The sequence below is a fragment of the Eutrigla gurnardus genome, assembly GCF_963514095.1.
Source record: "Eutrigla gurnardus genome assembly, chromosome: 5".
In the NCBI taxonomy this organism is placed as follows: domain Eukaryota; kingdom Metazoa; phylum Chordata; class Actinopteri; order Perciformes; family Triglidae; genus Eutrigla; species Eutrigla gurnardus.
This window is the reverse complement of record NC_139919.1, coordinates 25,902,874-25,916,494: the sequence shown is the minus strand read 5'-3', so window position 1 is coordinate 25,916,494 and position 13,621 is coordinate 25,902,874. Positions and strand designations below refer to the sequence as shown.

Sequence of the window (13,621 nt, the reverse complement as noted above, 5' to 3'; positions counted from 1 at the left end):
ATATATGGAATGTCTATTTTAAGAAACAGTTGCACGTACACAATCAGAGAACTGTGTCGCCTCATTTGAACTTCTGTCTGGAGTCCTACAGATGGCAGTCTATGAACCTGTGATAAATGTGGCTTTGGTGTGCTTTTCACCCCAAGGGGTTGCTGTAAGGGACATTGCAGCAACCTAGTCATCACCTTGAATATGCAGTATGTTGCACTGACGGTAAAGACATGACATAAGACTGTAAAAACCAAAGAAATGCATCACTGAAGAAGGTATTTACAAACGCTGTGTATGATCCTGTACATGTTCATAGCTGACTTGTGAGTCAAAGGGTAGTCGTCTAGTTTTGTTGTAATTAGGGAAATCGAAGAAGGGAGTATTCATTTTTGTTCATGTGACTGAAAGTGGATCATAACATCTCATTAACCCAACTATCATAGGGTTTTAACAGAGGGGCTGTTGAAGTGTATTAGGGGTTATGTAAGGACCAGGTGAAATATGAATCCTTGTTTAAATGGCCCGGTACAGGATTACTGCAGTCCTGAATGTGTCACATATCCTCATTACTCTTAGTGTATAATAAGGGTCCATTAATCATGACAATAAAAAGATTAATTAAACAGTATAAGTGTGTTGTATATTAAATTATGCGTATATATACATACGGTTTCATTGGCGCTGTATGTTAAGAAAAGGAAAATGTACTCCTCCAGCTTACAATATGTTCAATTATACCGCAATAATTTCTGGTTCAGGGTGTTGTGAAGTCCAAGAATAGAACAGGAGACAACGCGTTATTTGAAATTCACTTTTTTTTATTTTTGCATTCATTTTCAGACATCATACAGTTATGAAATGAGAGAAAAATTAGCATGCAATCACAGAACACCCAACAACAACAACAACAACAACAACAACAACAACAACAAAAAGGGATCTGCTTGTAAAAATTTAGCACAAAAAGAATGATGATTATTTTCCGTGTTTGAGGATGTCGAGTGTGTTCGGTTTGTCCAGAGGTGACCCGAGTTGAAACCAATCCATGACAGTAAGACGGTTAATCTCCGCTGAAAGAGCCAGGTCACCATGCAGCAGGTGTCCCCGTCACTCAAAAGACACACAGGAGGAAATATTTAGAAATGTGCTGATGCCTCTCGCCTGCATGTCGGGGAGTGAAGGAACGATATTTGTGCAGGACTGGGCCAGAAGGTTCAGATTTACGGCTATTATTGCCACCATCACGTCGACGTATCGATAAGTGCAAGTGTGTTCTCGTTGTAACAGTAGCAAATGTATTGGGGGTTTATTTTTGTTGCCTGTTTGAGCAGATCAAGTTTTAAACAATGCCAATCGAGCCATTGAAATGGAAGGAAGTGCAAATCGACTATAAAAAGAAACAGTTTATGTACATTGGAGTTATGTATGTATTCAAAATACAATCCAACCCTCTTCTCCTTTTTACACACTTATTAAAAAGTCACAACGTCCTTCTAACCTTTTTTTTGTTTCCAACAACATTCTCTGACATACACCTCTGCCCCTAAAACCTCATCCAAACAGGCACTTTGCACAATAAGTACAGGCACAGAATGTGCTCATTTGTTTCTCACGAAAGACATTGCAGATGGTCAGCAAAAGCGGCAAAACGTCGGCACACAAAACACCAATCTCCGACGTGAGTATTACAATCAATATGCCATTAAATTTGCACGCTGACAGCTAATATTTGTTCACTGAACCACTCATCATGTTTGAACGTTCGCATACAAATAATCTTCTCCTCCTGAATCATGGAAACAGCGTTTGATTGAACAGGTGCGTCAATGCCCCCATCGAACCTCCACCTCTTCATCCCCTCGTCACTCTCCGTCCATCCGTCTGTAAAGCTTACATTCATTTTTAGCAAAATGCTGTACATAAAGCAACATATAACCTGCATAACATACGCCGCGTGACATCGATTATTGCACTGCGATAATTATGCATATCATTTGTTTCCCATTGATTAAAATGGATAATAAACTGTGGTGACTACTGTGACCCTGTGTGATAATTAGAATAGCGTGTGTCCCACCCACCACTGTGCTTCCCTCATGTAGAAATGATGGAAACTCATAATCTAAATCAATATTCACTGTGTAGTAAGATTCGATCCTGCTAACACAATGGGAATGCCTTAACGAAAGTACTGCCGTAACAAGCTTTATATGTACACACTACTCATTCCACGTGTCCCTTCTACGCCCTTCGTTTTAAGTTTCTTCCTATTTAAGACCACCAGCGAACATACTGATGATTCATTGGAAGGTGTAAGAAATACAACATTAATTGAAGTGAACTCAAATATCTTTGGTTATCTTTTTTTTTTGGTAATGTAAGAAGCGCACAAGCCTCAGCAACTGTGTTATGTAAAAAGCTTGTTCTTGTCGATCCATACTATGAATGTGAGTCGTATAAAACACTAAAACTACCTCGATAGAATGTTTACCATTGTCCAGGATCGGTATTCAAAGTTACAGAAAAGGTATTTTCTCTGATGAAATGCCATCTTTTTTTTCTGGTTCATCCAATGACCCTGTATGTCTATGAAAACTGAGATCTTGCTTTGACCTCACAGGTCGGTGGAGACGGTGGTTCTCTTCACCCTCAGGCTGCCGCCCCAGCCGCGGGGACAGGTGTTGTAGGAGTGCGGGCCGGGCGACCGGAGGCCCGAGTCCTCGGACTCGACGGAGGCGTCGGAGTCGGTGAGGGAGCGGGTGTTGTAGAGCCTCACCGGAGAGCAGATCCTCTGCGTCGGGGTTGGAGGAGGGCTGGTGAAGGTCGGGGACTGGGCCCTGAACGCCTGCGACTGGAAAGGGCTGATGGGTGGTTTGTGACAGTCCCCGTGGTGAGAGTTCCCCAGAGGTGAGATGGGGAAGCTGTGACCGCTCGGCGCTCCGGGGGAGGGGCTGTTTTTACGTTTGGCTGCATTGATGATGTTCTTGGCCAGGAGGCGATGGTTGGCTTTAGAGTCTGGGCTATTGACAATGGGGGACATGCAGCGACTGTCTTTGGGTGGGAGGACGGGAGAGGTGGCAGAGGATGTGTACAGAGGTTTAGTGGCCGGGAAGGATAAACCGGTCTGAGAGAGGGCAGGAGACTGGGAACGTGAGCCCCAAGGAGGAGAGACGGGGGATGTGACCGTAGATGTTTGGGTTGGCCTGGAAGTGGAAACAAAGGAAATGGTGGAAGAATGGGTATTTTGGCCCACCATAGGGGACTGGCATCTTGATCCCCAAGGAGAGCGTGGGGATGTGGCGGTCAATGTTTGGGAGGGTCTGGACGTGGACATGGAGCTGACAGCGGAGGGCTGCTGGCTCACCAACGGGGACTGGCATCTTGACCCCCAAGGAGGAGAGAGAGGGGAAGCAGTCGTAGATGCCTGGGATGGTCTGAAACCAGGAGTGGAGGAGATGCTGGAGGACTGGGTATTCTGGCTCACCATTGGGGACTGACACCTTGACCCCCAAGGAGGAGAGCGCGGCGAGGCGGCTGTAGATGTTTGAGAGGGTCTGGATGTTGTAGCGGAGGTAACCGTGTTAAACTGGTTATTCTGACTGGCCATGGGGGACTGGCATCCTGTACCCCTGGGAGAGGATACAGGGGAAGTAACTGAACGGTTAAAGATGGCGGCGGAGGGCCGATTGGTTTGGAGGCTGGGAGTCCAGGTCCCAGTCGCTGGGCCCTCTGGGCTGCTGAACCGTCTGGTGAGGCTGGGCGTCCTGGTTGGCGTGGGAGTTTCAACCGGGGATGAATCCTTTGGTGTCTGTTGGAGCAAAGACAAATAACATTTTTAGACTCTTGGAAGCATTATATTAAAAAATACAACTTTCAATATGAGAAAAACTTTTAGTGGGAATAAATAAATATCCCCATTATTGACATTCTGAGGTTTAATCCCACAGAAGACCAGTATTTTACTATGAAGCAGACCCTATTCAATAACACGCATAATTATACCAAGTGAATTTGTTTTGGTAAAATAGTACGTATGAGTTGCGTTCAGGTCATCTCTGTTTATTCCCTTCTTCTTCCTCCTCAATAAGCCTGGCTGCCAGCACACAGAGGCCCGGTCTTTGGTGTCTCTCTCAGGTTACTGTCATCTGGCCGTCCTGAGGTGGTTAACCTTTACGGGGCTATGAAGTTACTCAACTAAAGCAAGGGCAGCATTCCATCTTATGCACACACACCATACTAATTATGAGAACCATCTCCAGTCATGATGATAATATGAAAGCTTGCTTTAGAGTTACGGCCTGAAACGTTACACTCGCTATCCTGAGGTCTTGGAAGATTTATGTTACTGGGCATATTTCAAATGTTTAGGGTGTCCATGAAAGCAACAATGCCTAGGTCAAAGGTCAATCCATTTGTATCTGAACCCCTCAAGACCAGCAAGACCAAGGGTCAGGTATTAACATCCATTTACATAACTCAAATACTTATTAAATTATTGTAGAAATAATTATTTCAATTTAAATGTCACATGTTGCGTTTCAAAAATAGTTCCGTCCCCTGTTGCAAATTATCTACGTGAAGGAAGCATGATATTTATTAGCGTGTTTGAGTGATTGCAGAGGCTGCGGCAGGGAAGTGAAATAACCAAAGACCAAACAGTGGAATTAATGGTTGAAAGAAGTCAGGAAATGGAAAAAGAAGGAGAAAGAGGTCACAGCAGAGTGTTAGCATAAAGTTTTAATCAGAGGAAAGAAAAAGACACACAGAAATCAATCACGCCAACAAACAGCAGAAGAGGACAGTGAAGCAAAGTTAATGAAATTACCCTGTAGTCTACAACAACAGTGATTTATCATGTCCAGTGAAAAAATACTCTAGAATTACTGCTTTAAGTCACGAAAAACAATTTATATAGGAGAAGGATTTTATATTTATATATATTTAAATATATCCATGGTGCAAATTAGCATGCAGCCTGCAAATTCCAAACATATATTTATGTAGAAAATGCTGGAAAGCAGAGTAAATTACCCTGAAGTCATAAAGACATAAAAGGAGTTATTTTTTTTCTTTCGCTGCAACGTTCATGTCAGTGAGCGGCATTAAAATTGCAAATCATAGATCATAAAATAGATGCCAGACCATCTGTTAAAGTGCTTTGTGGAGCAGCATCACCCTATTGCCCACAGAATTTTGTAGAGAAAGTGGAAAAAAGTGTGAGTGTTGTTTCTCGTCATATTTTAAACATCCTGAAAATGGACATATTTTAGTGCTGACGTGCTTCTTTTTCGTGGCTTTTGGGTATGGAATTCATCCGATGACATCACACATGTCTGATTGCATCAAGGCACCTAACTGAGGATCATAACTCCTCTTTATGTGTTTTTGTATTGTGCAAATGTAATTATAGATTCACTGAGCAATTCAGGTGCATTCACTGAGGTCACTTTGTAAGGGATAGATAAGATCTGACCCTAATTGCAATTATTATTGCTTTTTTTATGCATCGATTGCTTTCCGACACATTTCACACGGAAAATGTTCTACAAAACAAGAGACAGTGATAGAAGAAGGCAAGAGTTGAGCTAAAATGAGGCAAACTGTAATTTTTAGCCCTATTCAAACTGTTAGATTGAAACATATTTTCTAAAAAGGGTAGAGAGAGGGTCTCCACACCTGTGGTGCAATCCCTGCCTTCTTGGCAGAAAACGTGGGCCTCGGTGCCTGGACCCCAGACCTTGGGGAGGACACTCGCTCTGGAGAAAAGGCCGACGAAGGAGAGCTGGTGCTCGGTTCCACGCAGGCTGGACCTGGTGGGTATTGTGCTCCTCTTGTGGGGCTGAGAGGCAGCTGTGGAGACATACGCTGGATACTGAAGTGAGAAGGAGGAATATTCGTTAAGGAAGCCTGTCTAGGGAAAGATATGGGGCTCTTGGGCCGCGGTGCTCCTTTGGGTAGGGTGCTAAGGGGGTCCTTGACGGGGTTAAAGATGAAGAGGGAAGAGGAAAGCTGGTAGGGCCGGTGTCTTGACAGGTCCATCTCTATCTTCGTGCAACCGTTCTCCAGAGGAGGAGGCTCTGGGGTCGGCTCTGGCAGCGGAGCTTTTTGCCTCGGCGTTTGCTTGACTGCCTGTTGGGCCTTCAGGTTTTGTGAAAGCTGAGCACTCATGTCAGAGTTTTTAGCAATGGCCTTGACCCTGCCGGGCATGTTTGACGGGTACACCCAAGACGGCGGCAGAGACATTGTGGGAGAAGGAGACCTAATTTGGCCTGCGTTTTGCTTCTCGACGACGTATTTCTCCATCCTGGACTGACGCTTGGCAAACAGCTCAGCCCCTTTCCCCGACACATTGGAGAGCGTCTGCTCGGGCCCGTGCTCTGCCCTCGGACGGGTCCTGGAGGTCTTGAGGCAGGAAGCCCACTCCGGAGCTCTTGCCTCCTCAACCCTGTCCTCATCCTTGGCGAGGAAGTTGGAGGCCTCAGCGCCCAGTGCCAGCAACTCTTCCTCGGAGGCCGGCTCAGGCACGGACCTGAGTCCGTGTTTCTTCCTTTCATCCGCCCCCTGCACCAGAGAGAGCAGCTCGGGGTTTGGAGCCACCACTGTCTTCTCTTTGAATGTGAACATTGACTTGCGGCTTCCCCTTTTAGCAGCACCCTCCTCAAGTATTCCTGATTTGATTGGTGCTGTTTGGTTCCTCTCGCCGGTGGGCTGAGGAACGAAGGCGGAGGGCTGAGGAACGAAGACGGAGGGCTTCGGCGCTGTGGGAGGTCCATACTGGGGCATGGGCGGGTACTGGGACGCTGGATTGGCGGAAGAGGACGTGACAGGAGACGTCGCAGGTGGACTGGAGTAGCAGGGCTGCGGAGGTTGGTTTGTAAAGGCCGGCAGAGGTGGTGTGGGATATGATGGAGGCGGAGGCGGAGGTGGAGGTGAGAACGCCAAAGGTTGAGGAGTAGCGAAAGCAGGGAGAGGAGGAGTGTCGTAAGACGGAGGAGGGGGAATGTCCGCGACGGGGCCGTCTGCTTCCGGCGACTGCACTGTCAGGGGTGAGAAAAAGGGCCTGGCAGTGCGATTGGTGATGGTGCTTGTCTGCTTGGATGTGGTCACAGACACCCTCTCCGGTCCAGAGGTACTGTGACAGCCGTTATGCAGCTTTCCTGGGGGAACTGGTCCTCTGTGACCCTCGTGTATCTCTTCCGCCCCTTCAGAATGCCCCGTCAGACCTTCATCAGCATTATTTCGTCCAGGTGGAATCTCCTCCTCATGGATTTTTTCTCTTGCCTCTTCCTCTTCCTCCTGCTCTTCCTTGACGGGAAGGAAATGTCTCTCTTGGACAACAATGTCCTCCACGTTGTCTTCCTCGTGGAAGTCCTTGCTCGGTTCCTCCATGATATCGCCTATTGAATGAACCCCGGGCGGTGACTTGACAGCGCGATTCCTAAAGTTCAGGTCTCGGTCCTTTTCCTCAGTACTCCTCTCTGCCCATGTCAGTTTGTTCGAGGGGGAGTCCGTTATCACATTCTCCACTCTGTCGCCCCCTGACACCTCGCCGCAGCTTTCAAGCGTGAAGGCGCTGACCCTCTGCTTGCGTCGGTTGAAGAGCTGCACGCCTCTGGAGCTGGAGTTTGAAGGGACGGTGAGCTGGGCGGCGATGATCTGGCTCCTCACGCGAGCCTCCTTCAGCTCTTTCTCCGATAAACTGGCGCTCCGGGTCAGATCTGGGGTGAAAGAGACAGGGAGTGGAGAGGCATGATCAATGAGAGAATAACAGAGATGACCAAAAAGGGACCCTTACTTTGGGAGCAATGTGCCGCATCTACTGTTCAGTGTTTGAACAAAACAACACCCCTCAACATGTAATTAAAACTCACCAAACCACTTTAATGTACAAATAGAGAGAAGCAGCGAGGACACATTTTTAACAAGTCTGGGATTAAATATTCTCTTAAAAAAAACCCACATAATTGTTTCGGCACCATATGGTTTCAATTGTTCTTTATAGTGCTTTTTGATTCCAACCAGCGAGGGAAAATACGGCTTCACGGACACTTGACTCAGCAGAGCGGAGCTGTAGACAAAGAACTAACAGACGCAGGCAGAGAGACATTTTAATAAGCTTGTTGACTAAAATAAAAAGATCCCGATGGACGTCTGCCACAGGACCAGAAGAAGTTTCACGTCGTTGACTGATGCTGCAGATTCTGCTGATGACCTTGAAATTATGGCTATGTTAAAATTGAAAGTTTGTTTTTTTTTGAGCTTATGAGCTTCATTCCAGGCAGCGGAGCTATTTCCTCTGCCATCTGCAGTAGTCCCTCCCTGAGCATTCCTCCACCGCTGAGAAAACTCCCCGCCTGAGCTTCCAACATGCCTTTGGTTTCTCTGTGTAGCTAATTTGTGCGATACTTCAGCACAAACTCTTAATAGACCTTTTTTACAGTCTACGGCTTCCAAAAATGACATCTTTCTACTGCTGTCTATAAACATACTATGCAATCAAGTGTCTTAATATAGAGACTACATCATGCCTCAGAGTTCACGAGAGGAAAATCTCAATCTCTCTCTTTTTTAAAACTCTCTGATGGGCATTAAAAAGGAGAATATATCTGGTCGGTTATTCATCGTATTTATGTAACTGTGACTGGTGGAAGACATTCAACATCTCTTTGGCACAGCCATGACTTTTCTTCATTTAATAAGGTGACAGATCCAGACAGCTACATTATTTGATCTAATAACGTGCCAATCACAACAGTTCGTAAATCAATCACTTCTAAGCTCTTTCTGCATATTTTTTATGTCTTGACAGAGTCTGTTATTGATTTTATAGACTTTCAGTCTGCCCTCACGGTAATTGAATTAACTCTTTGTGAGTTCCTTTTACACAAACCCATTTAAAGTTCATTAGCATATGTTTTAATGTATAAATAGGATCCATTTAGATTAAAAACATATGCAGTGCGTTTACACACACAGAATTACACCCTTTGATGATGACGGCGGTGACGTCTGCAAAGATATATATCAGCATCAACCGTGGTCGTAAATCACTCAACCTGACACCGGCAGAGGAGAGACAGAACGTGACCCTATTAGGAGGAAGTACATCAACCACCTTACATATCTGTGACAACAATATTATAATGAGGACGATCACACAAGCAGCCCTCACACAACTATTGGCAGGATCATAAATCACCTTCCTTTACCGACTGCTGCAGAGAACATACCTCACACGTACTTACTGTGTACTCAGCACCCTTTTTTATCAACGTGGGAGGGAAGACAACCTCAGGTCCCATTTTTATGAGCTATTTCATTTTTATAATGCAGGCTGGAAATGTCACGTCCCCTCAGTGTAAACATCCACCTCTAGTGGGAGCCAGCCTGGTTATCATGAAGCACGCAGGTGCAAATCCCATCAGTGATTCATATCATTCAAAATAACTAGTGATGAAAACTGGATGGAATGTGGACTTTTTTTTGTTTTATTTTTTATTTTTTTCCAGTGATTTTGATATTAATGTAACGTTGGTCATTATCTCATAATGAACCAGTTTATTCCCAGTGATACATAAACTAATTAAGATGCTCATCTACAACAGATTTTTTTTTTTTTAAATGGTTTTTTTTTTTTTTTTTTTACTTTTTTCTCTCACAAGGAACTGATGACACAGAAAACTTTTTCATCCATGAGGAGTTAAATCAATAAAGTTTATAATGCCATATTGTCATCACATCTCACTCCTTCAGCTTCCCTGCGAGGCTCGAAAAGTTACCCGAAAAGTTTCACTTATCTTGCCGGATCCGATGTAGCGCCTATAATCCCTTACCTTGATCCCGTTCAGACTCAAGAGCTCCGCTGTTTTCTTGTACTTCCACAAGAGTTTCCAGTTCTTACTGCGTCTGAGAGCTTCACACCCCCTTTCTGGAGCGAGAGACACGGGATCGGATTTCTTTTTTCTCTCTACGCACATACAGGCAGACAGACCGGGAGGGAGGAGGTCTGTAGCTGGAGGCTGTGCTATCCCTCACTCAGCCTCCAGCTCCGTTTCCAACGTGCACCGCCGCCGCTCACCGCCAGGGGGGTCTCCACCAATTACAGGAGAGGAGACACGCCTCTGTGTAAAGAGCTCAGCGGGCTTCTGTTGAGAGGATTTATTGATGTTTTTAGTGGCCGCACACCCAGACTGCACTATGTTTTGACAGTTCTGGAGAGGCGTCCAATCAATGCCGAATATTGAGCGGCTTATCTCCGTCTAATGTCCTGTAATGGCAGCAAAGTGTCTGACCCTTGTTGCACTCTTTGAAGTGGAAAGGGAGCCCAGTGGTAAAAAAAACACAAAGAAAAACGTGTATGGATTAGAGCCGTGAGACTCCAGAGATCCGAGCACCTGACCCCCGCTGCCCTCCGTGTCTGCATATCACCACGCAAGTGCCCTGTCTGAACCCTCCGGGGCCCTCAGCTCCAACCTGCAGGAATTTCCTGTCCTCCGGCAAAGCCCAAACTCAGCCCTCCCCACCCCCTTTTCCCTACCTCATCCCTCTGCCCTCTGTCCCATCCTCTCATCACTGCGTGGGCGAGAGCAGACGCTAACGCACCCACAGAGGGAGGATTTAAGTCAGGGGGCCCGACGCTTGCATTTGTGTATCAAAGGTCAGATTACCCTGTCGGATGTTATCTTTTCTCCCGAGCGATGGCTGCGGGGTGAGTGGGATGACAGCACCGGCCCCCCGTGGGTGATGTGTGAAGTGGTATGGAAAGACGAGGATTAACAGGGGTCCTGGGAGCTTGCCGGACTGAATTAGACTATATGGGAATACTTTATGGGAAATTTAAAAAAAAAGGGGGCCGAGCTCTGCTGCTCGTATTGTTACTCATGTGGTGCGATTAAGGGTCTGCAGAGGTGCAGTCGACTATTAACTGCACTTCTGTTGTTGTTTTTGGTGATCGGAGTTCCGTTCGAGGAAACTAATTAGTGAGAAATGAGTGATGGGAACAGTGTTTGAGGTGCAGAGCCAACTGATGTATATCAGGGATAGTTATCTGATGGCCATGACCTGCTCTGTTGTACTTCCTCGCAGCACAATGTCTTTTCACTTGAAAAAAAAGGGCGTCTGACAGACTCGTCAGGCAATTATCTTTCCAGCTGAATATAGTTTCAGTGTCTTTCCATTTTGCCATTTAACGACAGAAAGGCTGTTGGTGTTATGATGGAGTGTGAACTGCCCTTTCTTTCCTTACTTATTGCGGGGTTGACAGCTGTGTAAGTGATAAAAGAAAGGTCTGAAGGAGTTTCCAAACAGCTTTTGCCACATGTTAGCCCATTATTGTCGGCGGTCGTGTTGCATATTAAGACTGCCCTTTAGCAGCGTTGCATGATTGCATTTCCATTGCTGTCGGGAGGCGGCCTGTCTTTTTTTTACGGCGTGGAAACATGTTTCACAGAGATCTTCGCTGTGTCAAGTGGCACCGAGGAGGCAGGACTGTTTTCTCTATTTGGTCTCCTCATATGATAATATACTGCAGCATCAAGGCACATAAACAAACTATCGTCAACGTGTTTACAACTGCATTACTGTGTATTAGAGTAACGGAGTAACAGTGCACTTTTCTCCCTGCTGCTCAGCCTCCCCACATAAGGACAGCAAATGCCAGATAAACAAACACTTACTTGTTTTCCGGCTCATCTGTTCTTTGTTGAATCCTGCCATCTCCCATGATGCATTGCACTCCGTCCCAGGAGCGTGCGTGTTCTGCGTTGCCTGGAGAGGTTTTCTCAATCCTCCAGGACTCCAGCTCACTCCTCTCCTGACAGACGCATGTCCCTTCTCCATCTCCATCGCTACCCACGGTAAAAAAAAAAAAACTCTCCCGGCGAAGCAGAAACAAAATCCCTCGGTGGGGGGGTGCGAGTGTTTCGTTTCAGTCGGCTCAAACCTCCTCTCCTGATAAGATGAAACTGTCCCTCCAGTTGGAAGTTTTTAGTCCTTGCTGGCAGGAAGGGAATGCATTTAGAAATGCAAGAAAACAGGATGAGGGAAAGGAGTAGCTCGGCTTTCCAAGTTGCTGCTCCGAGCCCTTCCAGCGATAATCTTTCCAAATGTTGTCCTTTAGTCACGTTGACGGAAAAAGCGTGCACTCACTTTGGTCTTTACAAATTATTATTGTCGATCTACCGGGACCTCTCGAGGGGGTCAGCTCCGACGTGCCTTGGACGAGTTCCCATGGACAACTGCCACGAAAATTGCACAAGTTTGTTGCGCTCTGTTAGAAATCTGGCAAAGGGGGGGCTGAGAAACGGTCCAGTCTTCTCTATTTACATCTCTCTAATACTCCTTGTTCTCCTCTCCCAGACGTTGCTCTTCCTCCTCTGCTATTTTGGTCACCAAAAACATGCTTTTTCGTCTGCGTCCCAATCTCCAGCCCGCAGATTATTTTTCTTTCTGAGAAAAGGATCTGCCCTTTATCTTGGAGATCATAACTCTACAGCGACGTGAGGGGGGAACTGTGCATATGGCAGCTTCCTGCTGTTAGGTGCATGTGAGAAATAACAAGTCACTCTGGAAAGGTCATTCCAGAGACTGGTTTCTATTCAGAGCTCCAATGTGTTCAATTAAAGTTGCTTTAGTCGGGTGTTCTGTGTTATTTCTTGTACATTTAAGCCAGACTCAGAACAATCTCTTCAGTTGTTTTGTTGAGAAGGAACGTTCTTAATTCTTCTGGTGGCAGTTTTGATTAATAGTGAAATGCAAATTCATCATGAAGAGGTTTTCATTCTGTTTTGCTCCTTGGAGAAAAAGATGTGATGCTTGTGTTCTGTTTGAGTCTGTTTTGTGGACCAGGCTGCAGATAAAAGGATGAAAGGTCGCTTATCTAATTCCCCTCTGTGTCCATTTTTGCTCCAGAACCACCTGCAAAAAAAAAAAAGAGAAATGTGTAGGTTAAAATTCAGTTATGCAAACTTTATATTATTTAAATGTGACATTTGCGAAGACAAAAAAGCTGGATGTTGCATCGACCCACAACATTGGCAAACGGCAAGCAGCTGCTACAAGAATCCTACTCAATATTCAATCGTCACCCTTTGTGTAACGCCACGGGTTTCAACCCACTGCTTTGCACAGGATTTAAAGGATACAAGCCGTCCAAAAAGCCCCGACCTGCGTGCCGACAGAGAGTCTGCAGTTTTTACAAATTGGGGCGGGTAACTCCAAAGTGCACGAAAAGTGGCTTAAATAACGTTTTAATATAGTCAGTCTGGCTCATCTGATACTTTTAGTGAACACTGATTTACTTCCAAAAGGCATTAATCTCACATTCCACTTTGGAAAACAATGAAAGTCCGATTCTCCGTCTTCACAGATGAAGATCAGCTCTCTCACTTTGAACTGCAGTCAGACTAATAGGCTGGAAAAGGAAATGAGGAGACGCCTTCATGAAAGTCTGAACATGATAAACTCAGCATTGTCTGAAAAGACAGAAGAAGGTCACAATTAATTTAGGCTTTAAGGTCGAAATGATGCATTAAACCTGCCAAGAGAATGAGCTTTGCCTCGGGGTCTGTGATGTGGTACAGAACGCTGGGAACGTGAATGTGGATTAAAGATCTCTAAGTAAAGAGACAAA

At 45.6% G+C, this 13,621-nt stretch overlaps 1 protein-coding gene across 1 annotated transcript; it reads right to left on the bottom strand.

Moving 5' to 3' along the window:
• Positions 1-788: 788 nt before the first annotated feature.
• synpo (synaptopodin) lies at positions 789-11,835 on the bottom strand (the record flags this gene model as incomplete). Its single annotated transcript, XM_084010002.1, has 3 exons — positions 789-3,799; positions 5,668-7,709; positions 11,667-11,835. 3 exons carry the CDS (start codon positions 11,833-11,835, stop codon positions 2,606-2,608), a joined length of 3,405 nt encoding a protein of 1,134 aa, XP_083866128.1. The 3' UTR covers positions 789-2,605.
• Positions 11,836-13,621: the final 1,786 nt, after the last annotated feature.